Here is a 15,632-nt window from a genome sequence, read left to right on the forward strand (position 1 = left end):
TACAGGATCTGCATGCACGAAAGCCATTTGGTTCTTTTACACCTGTCATCTGTTTTTCAATTTTATTTTTTATTATTTTTTCATAGAGTTTTGAAAGTGAATGTGTGACACTTAGCCCCCTGTAGGTTGAACAATTCTTTCTTTTTCCTTTTTTATATATGTTGTTAATATGTGTTTTTTTCATACCAGTGGTAAGTCATGACCTTTACAGAATAAGGTGAAAACATACGCTAGTAATTCCCGTAATCCCGTGGGCTGTGTTTTAACTTAAAGTTGAGTTAGCGAACTCTCGCATACTTGTTTTAATGCAAAATTTTATTTCAAGTAGGGACATACAGTTCCTGGATAGTTACCCATTTACATCGGCATTATGCCATTTAATTTAATACTTTTAAGTACCTATAATATCTACAATTTAAATCCAACCAATGTTTGATTTTCCGGTTAGTAGCACAAGTACTCCTAGTTTGAACTCCAAGTGAACTCCAAGTTCACTAAAGATGGACTAATTAGTCCTAAAACTTTTTGAGCATTATTATAATTCATTTTAATTTTTAGTTAATCTCGTAGTTTTTAGTACCTTGTTGAGTATCTTGTTTATTAAAGTAGTTCTTTTACTCTTTAGTATAAGAAATAAGATAGTATTGTGGTAGTATTGTTCTTTACTATTTCAGTTTTTACTCGTAGAATTCAATAAGTTCAATCCCGCATATTATCTTATTCTTAATTTGCAACAGTTTTTATGCAATGTCTTAATCTAATCCGTACAATTTCTTAATTTAATGATATAATTTATGTTCGTTTTATCACAATCTTTCAAATAGAGGAATACAAGACTTCATATTTCCAGACAAACTGATAAATTGGTAAATAGGATAATGTCTACTACTAATATACGAAATAACTACTCTGAAGAATTCATTACAAACAGAGAAATGACACACAGAAGATATGTCTGTCTGATCAACGAAAATAAAACTAAGCTTATGGTATCAAGGGCAAAACTTTAACATCGTTGACTATAAATTTGAAGTGATATACCAAAAAAATAGCAAATAGCAGTTATCATGGACTAATTAAACGCCTTAGGAGCCATTGTCTAACGGTACAAACAAAGATCATGATATACATAATAGGTAGAGGTAATGAAGTAGTAAAAAGCCCAATACCTACCATTTTTTGCAGCTGGAAGAATCTCAATGAAACTTATGGCATTCGATTCGTAAGAGGTTTAAGAAAATAAAGTGAACTAAAGTGGCGATGTCGAAACGAAAATTACATTATTGAACAAGGAAAATGCATTTATCAAAGTGCATTTTGTGATGAAAAAGAATAAATTTGTAATTCGAAAATAATTGACAGAAATAAGTTCAGTATCTTACTCGGGATTTTTTGGGATCGCTGAATACGAATATGATGACGGCGATAATCTCCGAGGCAACTGGTGCTCAGGATGGGTATCGGCTGGAGTTTTATGGAAATTTGATACAAAATCAGTGCAAGCTCATCACTCGGAGATTTTTGGGATCGCTGAACACAAATGTTATATCGCAGATGGTCTCCGAGGCACTTGATGCCCAGGACGAGCCTCATCCCATTGATTTTTGTGAAAATTTGATACAAAATCAACGGAAAGTCAGTACTCTGAGGTTTTTGAGGTCGATGAATATGAATATCATAACGCCGATGGTCTCCGATTAACCTGGTGCCCAAGACAAACTGATTTTGTATCGAATTTCCATAAAATTCTAGAAAACGAGTACCATTCTGGACCATTTGGGATATAATATTCGTATTTAGCAACCCCAAAAATCTCCCAGCAATGACTTTGCACTGATTTTGTATTGAATTCTCACACAACTTCCAGAGACGAGGCTCGTTGTCTTGGACACCAGGCACCTCGGAGACCATTAGTAACATGGTATGCGTATTCAGCGATTCCAAAAACCTCCGAGTAACGAGTTTGCACTGATTTTGTATCGAATTTCCACAAGAGTCCAGGAGACGTAGCTCGTTCTGGGCACTAGGTGCCTCTGAGAACAAGCCGGCCTTCATGATATTCGTGATCATCGACCCTAAAAACTTGTGAGTAATGAGTTTGCACTGATTTTGTGTCGAATTTCTGTAAAACTCCAGACTAGGCCCATCCTGGACACTAAGTGCCTCGGAGACTATCGTTGTCATAATATTCGTATTCAGCGACCTCAAAAACCCACAAGTAGTAGTTTTAAACTAATTTCCGTCAATTATTTCCAAATTACACATTTATTATGTTTTATCATTTCGAAATGCACTTTGAAAAATGTATTTTCCTTGTTACCCAGTCGTCATAGACGAACATACCACTAAACCTCTAAAAATCATACGAACAAGCTAAATTTTGTTGAGTATGCTAATTTTTCCAATGCCAAGGAGAAGATGGAATAACAGCTGAAACACTTAACGAAATTGGAGAATTAGGGACGGAAGTAATGCTTAGAATTTGCAATGAGATCTGGAATACCGGAAAGTGGCCAAATGACTGGGGCATTATTCCAAGGCCTTCGATGTCGTAAAATGGAATAAAATGTGGCATATACTTAGAGAAATGGGTACGCCAGAACATCTTATCTCTTTGTTACAGGAACTATATAAACTATATAAATAAAAATTAAAAACATAAGTTATGCTGATGACACTGTTATATTGGCGTCATCACCAGAAAAACTGGAACACATTATGAATAGGCTAGCCACGGTGAGTACGGAATATGGTTTGAAAATAAATATGCAGAAAACCAAAGTGATGATCATCGATAAAATCAGAAACAACCAGACAGAGATAAGAATCATGGCAGGCTACGAAGTGGTCAGGTAATTTAATTACTTAGGCTCCGTTATTACTAACAGTGAAGAATGCGAAGACGAGATCTGTCGACGCATTACAATGGCCAGATCTGCAACGGCCAAACTCACAAAAATTTGGAAGAACACTGACATCACAAAAAACACAACATTACGCCTTGTTCGAGCATTGATATTTCCTATCGCCATCTACGCTTCAGAAACTTGGACAATGAAAAAAGCCGATTTAAAGCGTATAATGGCATCTGAAATGTTGGTCTACCGTAGAATGTTGCGCATACCATGGACCGCCCATCGCACAAATAACTTAATTTTAGCAGAATTTAACATAAAAACTAGACTCATCACAACTATCAACCAAAATATACTGATATATTTTGGACATATAACTAGAAGAAGAGAAGGCATGGAGCGAATGATAGTTGAAGATAACGTAGCGGGTAAAAGATCCAGGGGAAGATCTCCAGTACGATGGTCGGACCAAATAAAGGAGATAACTGGTTATTCATTCTCCGAAGCAGAACAACACGCACAGGAGAGAGATAATTGGACAGAAATAGTCAAACAAATTACATGACGCCACTACATTCTTACGAAGGAGAAAAGATTAAGGAGGAGAAGGATGCCAATTTTGGGACCTAAAAAAAGATGCAGTAAAGTTTATCACTCCTACTCCAGGCTTCCCCTTAATACTCCCTCTCGTAGGAAGAAAAACTAAAAAAATTGATTTACCAAGAATGTGTACATCGAAATAACTTTGAATAGAAATGTTTATCAACACTTTTTGTCTAAAATGAGACAACGCTTGAAACGACCGGCGGTTTTAAATGTCAGTTACGCGCGCGAAATCATTTTAAATAAAATTTGTATCAACTCGACGGTAAAAATTCGATATCTTTTGGTCAGAGTGTCATATCGCCAAAAATCAAATTGCGTTTTAAAGGAAAAGATTGCAGCTTTTATACGCCGTTTTTGTATTTTGCCACAAATAAAGCCAGTTTTTATAAAGGTGTTAAATAAATAAATATTGCGCGACATTCGCGTCTAATCTTCGAAATGATTTTGATATTTGTCAATAGGATACCCTCATCAAAACATATCGGATTTTCACTGCCGAGTTAATACAAATTTTATTTAAAACTGATTTCGCGCGTGTAACTGATTCAACATCGGCGGCCGCTTCAACCGTTGTTTCTGGGAGAACGGTTCATTTTATGAAAAAGTGCTAATAAACACATTTGTTTAAAATTATGTCAGCTACATTTTTTATTTAAAACATTTTACTACTACGGCGTACAGATTCTTAATAAATCGATTTTCACCCTGCAAGGGGTGTTCTAGGGAGTAGAAGGGGGTAGGAGTGGTAAACTTTTTGCATATTTTTGAAATCCGAAAATTGACATTCTTAGCAAAATTCAGCTTGTTCGTATGATTTTTAGAGGTCAAATCTCTGACGTCTGGACTATGTTCAACAATGCAATTTTCATTTCGACACCATCAATTTAGTTCACAAAATTTCCTAACGTTCTTACAAATTAAATGCACAAGTTTTATTAGGAACCCTCCAACTGCAAAAAATTAGTTTATGCTTCATTACCTCGCCTATAACCTTAATACTTTCAGTTATAATGTAAGGATATGCAACATGGAACAAAAATATAATATTAATATTCGAGAGGAAAGTTCCCATAAAAATAATAGCCACAATAATTGAAGAGCTTATTTCCAAACTGTCTTATATTCGTGAAATGGTGAAACTCACAAATTACAGATTTTTAATTAAAAAAAAAATAATTAACATACAACTTTAGGAAGAGCTCTACAAATTATATTGTCAAACTGAATACAGACGTACAAAAATCTAAGTCTTTAGAAGTACTAAAATTAAAATCACATGACCTGGATTTAAAATGTTTTGGGAATAACAAGATACGTAACATGATTACGATTGGTTAAATTTTAATTAATAAACTCAAATATTGGATAATTAATGAAAATTGTGTATTTATTTTTAGTTTACAATAAATAATGTTAGACAAAACAGCTTTTAAAAGTTATTCAATCATCATCATTATCATTAAAAATATAGTTTTCAACAGCATTACTTGTATCAGCTGTTAAAACTTTTTGCCAAAATGACATGATTGGACGCTGCTAGCTTACTTAAAAGTAATTTAGTATCTTTCAACTTCTCGTTCTTAATTAAATGGCCTAAGGTCTCTCTGTTTGGATTACGAGATGGCCATTTCTTCCTCCTTTTTAACAATATATAAAACCATATGAAAAGATCCGAGTAGCTAGAGTTGTAACCTATGCTGCTACCTCTTATCTCTATGGATTGTATTTCTGTTATATTTTAAAGTCCATTTTGAATGTTATATGCCCCCTAACTGATAGTTTCCAGTCATGAGTAAATCAGTTCTCGCCGAGAACAAATACATATTCTTTTTATATAACTTTTCCAATATAATGTGGTAATCAATTTTTAACAAAGCTTCTTGAGTTTACAGTAATGTTATTTCTACTCTTCCAAAACACGATCTACTGGCCAATAACTGTGCCCTCGTACGGGAAAAGTATTATTAATTGTTGTCATACATTTGACCGACTTTACTGAGTATTGAGAGTATGATGTATCCATAAAAAAATGAATATCTATTATATACGATATTGTGTATGAATGTCGTACTGTTACCGAAAATGGGGAAAATATTTTCCGAAAATAAAAAATTTTCCCTCCTCGTGTTACCAATATTTTTGTACAGCATTAGAGCATAGGTCATTATTTTTCTATTACCTGCCTAAGTTATAAATGTCGTATAAAAATGTTACCCCTTGAGTAGTAAGTTTATTTTACCTGTGGCTAACATGTACCTATAAGAATTGAGGGCATAGTTTCTAAAGTTCTTCCTCTTTGGCTGGTTTTGGCTAACTGCACAACTTGCTTCCATCTTGAACGTTCGTCCATAATAGTTGGGTCAGTGGGTAGCCCCATTGTTCTTAGATCTGACCATATATTGTCTCTCCATCGCATTCGTGGACGTCCTAAGGGCCTTCTTCCTGTGGGGGCTTCCCCACATATTAACTTGGCAAGGCGATTATTAGGGAGTCTATGGAAATGGCCAGACCATCTTAGACGTTGGGATTTAATCTCTTGGACTATATCGCTCGCTTTATACATCTGCTTGACCTCAGCATTTGTTCTCATTCGGTATTGGTTGCCATTAATGTCGTGATAAGGCCCAAAGATTCTTCTGAGGATTTTCCTCTCAAAACGTCTTAAATTTCTTTCAGTTTTTTTGGTCAGGGTCCACGTCTCACACCCATACATAAGCACCGGTCTAATCACCGTTTTATATATTCTTTATTCTAATCTTTGATGTTCGTGTTAGGCTTTTAGATTTAATAGTATTGTGGAGGCTGTATATACAACTGTTCCGCGATATCGTTATCTGCAGTAATTGTTGCTCCGAGATATTTAAAACTCTCGACTCTTTCAAAGTTATATGATTCTATTGTAACATTTTGCCCTATTTTATCTCGTCCCTTTTGTCTGTTAATGTACATGTATTTGGTTTTCTCTTCGTTTACCCTTAAACCGGTTTTTTTGCCTCTACCTCCAATTTATTAAAAGTCTCCTTCACATTGGTGACTGTATTTCAAACAATGCCAATGTTATCTGCGTATGCTAGTAGCAATTTTGATCCATTTACTGTCAGTAATTCTGTTTTAAGTTGTGTTGCTCTTACTTTTTTCTCCAGGATGATATTAAAGAGGAGAGGTGACAGTGCACCTCCTTGTTTCAGGCCACTGCTTATTTCGAAAGATTCTGAGAGTTTGTTACCTATCCGTACTCTGGATCTACAGCTATTTACACATAACTTAACAAGCTGGATAAGTTTTTTTGGAACTGAAAGTTCTGCCATTGTATTCCACATCTGATCCCTTTTAATGCTGTCTTGAATTCCCATCCTTTTTCAAGCAGCTGTCTTAGAGTAAAGATCTGAGCCATGGTAGATCTATGTTTTCTGAAGCCGGCTTGGTATTCCCCCATGAAATTTTCTACAAAACGGTGTCAGCCTACTTAATAGGATGTTCGATAAGATTTTATATGCCGTATTAAGTAGGGAGATGCCTCTATAATTAGAGCACTTGGTTTTGTCTCCCTTTTTATGGATGGGGATTATTACACTTTCGTGCCATTTTGTTGGTATTTTCTCTTCGTGTCATTATTAAGTGTTATTAGTTTGGTATTTGTCTATGTAGAGTTTCTCCTCCGTACTTAAGGAATTCAGCCAGTGTATTGTCAGAGCCTGGAGCTTTTCCGTTCTTCAATTTCTTAATTTGTTAACAAAATGTTTCTAAAGTTGTTATTACATATTGTAGTATTGTTTTATATGTAATTCATGCTGGGTCAAAAGACCCAATAAAAATCTCCCATCGGCTTGTAGACTAGAACCTGTTGATATATCTTTGAGATATGTGTAAAATAGGTTTGAGAGAAACGATGTCCGCGCTAGCCTCTTGTGACGTAGCATCTATTGATATATTATTTGTTATTTTATAATAATTTTAATATTTACTAGTGTTGTATATTTTTAGCTTCCTGGCAAAAAGGGGATAGGTCCGAGCGGCTGGTCAATTCCCGCCAAACTACAAATATTTCTGTGGCTCGGATTACTTAAACACAAGAAAAACTTTCTTACTGGTCTACCAGGTGGATATGAACAAACTCATGAAATAAAAAATGTTGAAAGGCCCCGTGCTCTTCCACCAAGCACCATTCATTACGTTGAAAAGCATGTAAGTACATATTCACATAAAGTTCAGCATTTGTGTATTCAGCTTTTGTGTTCTAGCGTCGAATTGTTTTCTTAAAAAGTGTTATTTTATTTTTTTAATAAATTTCTCATTTAATTGATATTGTAGATTTTTCAACTTCGAGCTCACATTTATCAAGCACGATCGTTAATTGGAAGTGATGCGAGTGGCTTATCAGACCCATTTGCGAGGATAATAGCAGGTGAATTTAGTAAAACTACACAAGTTATAGATGAAACTTTAAGTCCAACATGGGACGAGCTTTTGATATTCGAAGAAATTTTAATTTATGGAGATGGAGATGAAATAAAAAATGATCCGCCCCCAATTGTCATTGAAATATTTGACCAAGATAAAGTTGGAAAAAGTGAGTTCATCGGCAGAACTTTAGCAAAACCGAACATTAAACTTCGAGAGGATCCATACACTAAACCAAAATTTCCACCATCTTTAGAGTGGTAAGTTGAAAATAAATAAAGCAGTAACCAGTATATTTTTTATCGCCAATCGTCATTAAAGTCATTTATTATTGTACTTATTTGCGGCAGTAAAGAAACAGTTTATTTTACTGAAAGAAGAAGAACTTTATCTGACGCATATATTAATCAAGTTGGCTGAAATTAAATGTCAGTAGTCGATGGCTGTAATCGGTTATTTATTTGAATGAACCTAAATTTTATCTTATCCTTATGATTTAAAATATTGTACAAAATAACGTTATTATTAATTAAATTTATGTCAAAAAGTGAAATTCTGTAGTATTTGGTAATTATATTCAAATAAAATAAATCAACACTTAAATTTAATTTACCTTTCACTTCAGGAATTCATTTTAATAACATTACATATTGATAACAGTCAAGTTTTTCATTCGTATTTAATATAACACAACATAAATTAAACTGTTGTATTTATAACTATATATTTTTTGTATATTCATTCAATCAAAAGATTACACAAAATATGACTATTTGTTAATGTTTTTTATGGTTGGCTATAAAATTTTGTATGCACCACGTCAGTAAACACTCTTTATCGAACTCGTGTGTTACTCGTCTCGCTCGCTCACGATATATTCGAAACATAAATTGATCTTCTTTACTGTCTTAGTAACGTCGACTTTTGGAACTTTGAAACGACATAACTACATTAAAGAATATTCTATTGAATTGCAATTTTTAATCACCTTATATATCTTAGTACAGTATACTCCCTCTATAACGAACACGGTTATTACGAGGTTTCGCTTATAACGAGATACATTAGATGTCCCGTGAAATTTCTTTTGAACTATAACCGTCTATAGCGAGGCAAATTTGGTTATAACGAGAGATAATAAGATCCAAAAACGTGTTTTTTACGTTTTTGGTCCGGTCGTGGCTATAAATAAATACTTTTTCAAACAGCCCCTCAATAAACTTAACTGCAGCCCGCAATAAACTTCTTTACAATGAATAAATACAACTGTTTCACATATTTAGAAAATATGATAGAATGATACTGGACCATTTAAAGCAGTTAAAAATGACAGAGTTCTTAAAATTGCAGAAGCAATAGTTTATGTTATCCTTGAAAATACGCTTTATATATTATGTAGTTGGAAAAAAATATAAGTACAGATTTTTTGTTTTAACGTATATCATTGATAATAAAAGCAAACAACTCTTTTATGTTTTAATATATTTCATTGACAATAAAAGTAAATAACTTTTTTTCAAAAACGCCATTCAAACAATATTGATTAGCATCTTATATTGCTCCGAATGGCTTCACTATAGGAAGTTAATGGTTTAGAAGACTACAGATTCATATGTATGCACAATATTATTATTGTCTGATATAACGAGATCGGCTTATAACGAGGTAATTAGTCTGTCATTTCAGTTCTCGTTATAGAGGGAGTCTACTGTATATCGTAATAATCATTCTTAGCTCCTTATTATTTATACTACCTACTCCTTCTTTTTCTTCTTAGTGCGCCTGATCCTTTAAGGACATTTGCGATTATCACGGCCCATTTTACTCTGTCTGCAGCAGTTCTAAAGAGTTCTATTGTTGTTTTTCCACTCAACTGCTATAAATTTTTCATTAAGGACGGGCATCATCTCTCCGGTCCTCTTTCTCCTACCACCTGCCCTTGTACAGCAATCGCATGAACTCATATTTTTCATATTTTTTATTTCTTAGGATGTGACCAAAGTAGCTCATTTTTTTCTTCATACTGCTGAGTATTTCGTTTTCTTTTTTCGATGATCTTAAGGTTTGCGTATTTGGTACGTGTCGTGTTTATCATATTTTCCACTTCTCAAAGCTTTTTTCAGTTGCAACCGTAATTGTTTACGTTTTAACTCCAGATAACAGGACACATAATATGCAGCATCTCAATACTCTAGTTCTAATTTCTATTTTCAGTTTTTCGTTGCATAATACGACGTTTATCTTTTTGATAGCACTTCTGGCCATCTCAGTCTTTTATATCAAGGCAACGCTCCCATCGTTCATTTAGCTTATATTCCTGGTACTTATATCTGCTTACTTTTTTAAAGCTTTTCCTTTAACACTCTCGCCGCCAAGTGTAACAGTAATGTGCACTCTGTATTGACAAACGTGTAACATTAATGTACACTTACAGCGTTTCACGTTAACAAAATAATATAGTTTTGGCGCACGACGAAAAAATTTAAAATATCATTGGCGGCGAGAGTGTTAACGTAGATTCTTTCGTCTTCAATGTTTTTTTGTACTGTCAATCATGATTTTTGTTTTTTTTTGAGTTCAAAGGCATTCCGTACCTCTCGAAGTACTACGTAGTGTGATGAACCAAAATCTGCAGTCCTTCTCTGCTTTCTGCAATATATTTATAAAATTCTCATGCTGTTCATAAAAATAGATTCCGTTTCCCTGATTGCTTTTTTTGCGAGTGTATTTGCGACTTCGTTACCCTATGACCTACACACAACGCAAAATCTAGGGATATTTTTATAAATAGACGTATTTTGTTTATCTGTAATCAACTTAAAAAAAGTAATACAAAATTTGTAGTTTAAATTGTTGTTTAATATGTGATAAACCATAAATTGCAAAAAAAAAAGACATTGGACAGAAAATTGGAGCAAAAAAAATATATTGCAAATCACCCATGTTTCACATACCACCATAAAATGTCAAAAATAAGAAATATAAACTTAAAATAAAGTATGATCACCACGTTGGTTTATCACAGCTCTACATCTACTGTTCATGCTCCGAATCACATTGTTAATGTCTGCTTGAGGTACTTGTGCCCATTGTTCTCTCAGAAGCTCTTTTAATTGAAACTCATTGTAGATATTGCCCATATGTGGAGTAGTTCTTCGTTGGAGCATGTCCCATACATGCTCAATGGGATTCAAGTCCGGTGATTGTGCTGGCTACGGCAATACATCAATACCCTCGTTATCCAACCAGTTTGTTACAATATGCGCAACATGTGGTCGAGCGTTATCATGCATAAAGTAAAAATTTTCTCCAACAGCAGCAGCAAACTGGCGCACAACAGGTTCAGGAATAGTGTCCAAAATTGCTGACTTGTGAGAAAGCCATATGGGAAAATGAGGTCAGTTCTTCCATCAATCATGATTCCGCCCCATACCATTAATGAACCACCTCTGTAGGCATACACTTCTTGAAGATGTCGTAATCATTCTCCATTTTCGGGTCGTCTCCAAACTCTTGTCCGACGAGAATCTGGATGAAATCCATATCTAGACTCGTCACTAAACAAAACTGTAGCCCAGTCATTGTCAGTCCAATTCTAAAACTCTTGACACTAAGTTAATATTGCAGCGCGATTGCCTCTAGATAGAGGTGGACATCTCAGTGGTCGCCAACGACGAAGATTGGCTTCATGGAGACGATTCCTCACAGTACTGCTGGTAATTGTTACATTATGTGCAAGCTGTAATTCATTAACTAGCACGGGTGCTGGTTAATGGATGATTGTTGGCTGCCTTCTGGCATTTAAAATTAAATATCGGTCTTGAGCGACGGTTGTAGAGCGACCACGTCCTGGATGTTGCTCGGCTGGCTCCCAGCAACTTGAGTTTGTCGCATACCAGCTTGAAGGAGGCCCACGGCTCTATTCATCTCGTCCAACGTTAAATGTTGTTGTATGGTAAAAAGACAATATCTTTAACTCACCTATTAAGCAAGAATGGTATAAAGTGACTAAAATTAAAAATAAACAAAACATAAAAATGTCGATTTTTTGTCCCTTATAAAAAACATTCTAAAACACGTCTTGCTATCAGTTTAACAGACGAGTGTCTGTATCAACAATTATAGTACAAGCAAATTTATATGGTCATGAAATTTCTGTCATTGGTATTGTCAAATTATTAAAATATCCTTAGACTTTTGCGTTGTGTGTATAATCTAGCACAACTTGATTTATTGAAACATAGACATAGACTTTTTACAAAAATTATTAGATGTAATATAATAAATAAAAAATAAATTGAATTTTTGAATAGCTACTATTTAAAATTTTAAACTGCGCTCGAAGCACGCGTAATGTCGACAACGTACTAGCCCGCCGTGTGCTTTTAACTTTTAAAAGTTAACTGCTTGTTAACTCAATGAAAAAGAAAGGTTTCTTCCATTTTTTTTCAATAGTAAATGCATCTCCATTATCTCTCATTTCTTCATCTTCTGCATATGCCTCTTGGCCGGTTTTGTATAGATCCGTAAAATGGTTTTCCCAATATTTTGTGTTTATTATTTTTTTGGTACTATATTGTTGTTTTATATATTCGAACAGTCTCTTGTCCTAATTATTTATTTCTAACTGTTGCATTTGTTCAGAGATCCATGTTTCTTTCTTTCTTCTATAGAGTTTCGTGGCTTCTTGCTTTTCTGTTCGGTATTGTTCTAGTTGTTCTAGTTGTTCCTGCCTTCCATTCTCTAGCCATTCATTTCTTGCGAGGTTTTTAATTTTACTTTTTTTTGTGAAATTCTTCATCAGACCATGCTTTCGATTTTTTTTGTATTGTTGGGGTCCTATTATTTGTTCTGCAGTTTCAATTATGCTGTTTTTATGTTTTTTCATTCCTTTTCCATATTTTTATTATTGTATCCACTTTGTGTCCACTTTTTCGAAATCAATACATGATCTATTTGATTGCCATCCGTTCTTACCGGTATCATCCACCTTGTTTTGTGTTCTCTTTTGTGTTTATGTTTTGTACTAACCATATATATGTTTGTTGCAGATGCTAGGCTGCACATTTTTCCCGTTATCGTTTGTGACTTCATGTATCGTTTCTTTGCCTGCGACATTTCGGTTATAATCTTCCCTTCCCACCTTTGCATTAAAGTAGCCCAATAATATTAAGATATCAGTTCTGGGGATATTTTTACAGGTTTCTTCTAGAATGTCATAAAATGCTACTTTGTCTTCTTGGATTGTTTCTGTAGGGGTGTAGCAGTTGATTATCGATATGTTTGCTTGTTTGTTCTCTATTCTGATATAGGATATCCTTCCGTTAACTGCTTTGAATTGTATTAATTTTTCTCACAGCCTTCTATTCACCATAAATGCTGTCCCATTTTTCCCCTGTTTGTTTTCTCTTAAATAATACATAGTAAAAAATTTTTCCTGATTTTTTTCTTTATTTTTACATCGTAATTCCTGCGGAGCTAAAATTTCTAATTTATATTGCCTTTCCTATTCTCTTGCCTGTTGCATGGTTTTGATATTCCATGATCCGATTTTAATGGGTTTAATCTTTTTCTCTTATTGCGTTCCTGCATTCCGTATTAGTTTTTTGAGCGTCTTCTCTCAGTGGTTTATAGTCTTTCGGTCAGTTTACATTATCTTTGTCCATTTCTATGATTTTCCGTTAATATTTAGTACCCTTCATGTACCCTATTTTTGTTGTATTTCCCTTATCTTTTTCTTCTTTTGCTATTTTCCTAATTCTTGCCTGTATCTCTCTTTCCGTTTTTATCATGTCAGACTCTATACATATGTATGAAATATATATATATATATATATATATATATATATATATATATATACAATGTGAGTGAGATTAAAATCTCACTGATATGAGAATATCGGTCAAGGAGAAATAAAAAATGAAAAAACTATTTCAATCTTTTAATAGAAAACGTTTCGTGCAGTATTTCTGCACTTCTTCAGTTCTAATGATTGTAAAGTCGTATATAGATGTCAAACAATGTCAATGTCAATGCATATGTTGAGGTGTTACAAAATACATTTAATAAAGACAATAAAAGTTACAGTTAAAAAAACACATTCAGAGTTTTTTAAATTTATACAAACATTAAAAAGTCACAAAAATGTCACAATATGTTAACAAGAACAGTATAATATAATACAATAATTCTATTCTATCGCTGATGTACAATATATCGAAACATGAAGCCAGGGGAAAAAGTAACTTGTTTTAATTGAGCTTAGTGAACCAATTTGAAAAAAAAATATATTTTTATCGAAAAAAGCATGGAACGTTATCTTTATTGTTAGAGACACCAAAGTAATTAAAAAAAGCGCCTATTTTTGACAGATAGGGATCTACTACTCCGAAGAGCAAAACAAAAAATAATATGGCTTGGGAAACAGTCTTTGTGCGAAAAATCAACTAGATGACAAATATGTGTACAGGACAGGATAGAAAAGTCAATTTATTTATAAATCTAATTAAAAAGAAGGTTGGAAATAAAAAGTACCGATGACCATTGTTGGGGAACCTAGAATTAGTGAATATTAATGAAATATAATGTGATATGAATTTGTTTAACTCACCCTGTGGTTCCTTTTGGAAAGGATTTTACATCGAATGTGATGTATTAAAATTGCTAAAGTTCTGGTTGAAATGAATATAGGGGTTTAATTTAGAAGTATCAAGGTAGAATCGATGGTAGCTACTTTTTTTCTTTAGAGGACAAAAACCGAAAAATGTAGGCCATGTCTTGATCGGATTTAGTGATAAATGATGCTGAGATTGTCGATATCAGTACGTCTGTTCATGGAGTTTTTTTCCCTTAATATGTGACACTGTCACATATTAAGGGTAATTAATTTTTTTTTTTCAAATTGGTTCACTAAGCTCAATTAAAACAAGTTACTTTTTCTCCTGGCTTCATGTTTCGATATATTGTACATCAGCGATAGAGTAGAATTATTGTATTATATTATACTCTTCTTGTTAACATATTGTGACATTTTTGTGACTTTTTGATGTTTGTATAAATTTAAAAACTCTGAATGTGTTTTTTTACCTGTAACTTTTATTGTATTTATTAAATGTATTTTGTAACACCTCAACATATGCATTTGATATTGTTTGACATCTATATATGACTTTACAATCATTAGAACTGAAGAAGTGCAGCTGCATGAAACGTCTTCTATTAAAAGATTGAAATAGTTTTTTCATTTTTTAGTTCTCCTTGGCCGATATCCTCATTTCAGTGAGATTTTAATCTCACTCACATTGTGTATTTAAATTGAGATGGTCGTACTCCTTTCAATATATATATATATATATATATATATATATATATATATATATATATATATATATATATATATATATATATATATATATATATAATTGTGATATTTAAAGTCTTGGTGCGCCAAGCAATAATTAGCTAATTAATTTTTTGATTAATTAATTAAAATTATTTAAATGATATGATTATGACTATCACAATTTTAAATTCTTTTATCTCAGGGTTAAATTCGTGCTTCAATATCTATGCTATTACATGTGAAAGGTAAGGTCCAAAGAATGCCGGAATAATAAAAAACACATATGATCTAACACTATATATTGAAATAAAAATAATGAAATAATTCACACTCAAAAGTTTTCAATAAACAAATCTCATATAATGATTCTCAAAATTTTGTTCTACGTACGTGAACAATCAAAATTAATGGTACAAACAATATTAAT

General features: G+C 33.3%; 1 protein-coding gene across 1 annotated transcript in view; it reads left to right on the top strand.

Annotated features, from left to right (window-relative positions):
• LOC140448876 (otoferlin-like) overlaps positions 1-15,632 on the top strand; it is a 576,219-nt gene that overhangs the window by 503,154 nt on the left and 57,433 nt on the right. Inside the window, exons 18-19 of the mRNA XM_072542001.1 lie at positions 7,446-7,646; positions 7,773-8,122. Of these exons, the coding sequence (XP_072398102.1) occupies positions 7,446-7,646; positions 7,773-8,122 (551 nt within the window). The remainder of the gene's footprint in view (positions 1-7,445; positions 7,647-7,772; positions 8,123-15,632) is intronic.

Source organism: Diabrotica undecimpunctata, chromosome 8 (genome assembly GCF_040954645.1).
Source record: "Diabrotica undecimpunctata isolate CICGRU chromosome 8, icDiaUnde3, whole genome shotgun sequence".
Lineage (NCBI taxonomy): Eukaryota > Metazoa > Arthropoda > Insecta > Coleoptera > Chrysomelidae > Diabrotica > Diabrotica undecimpunctata.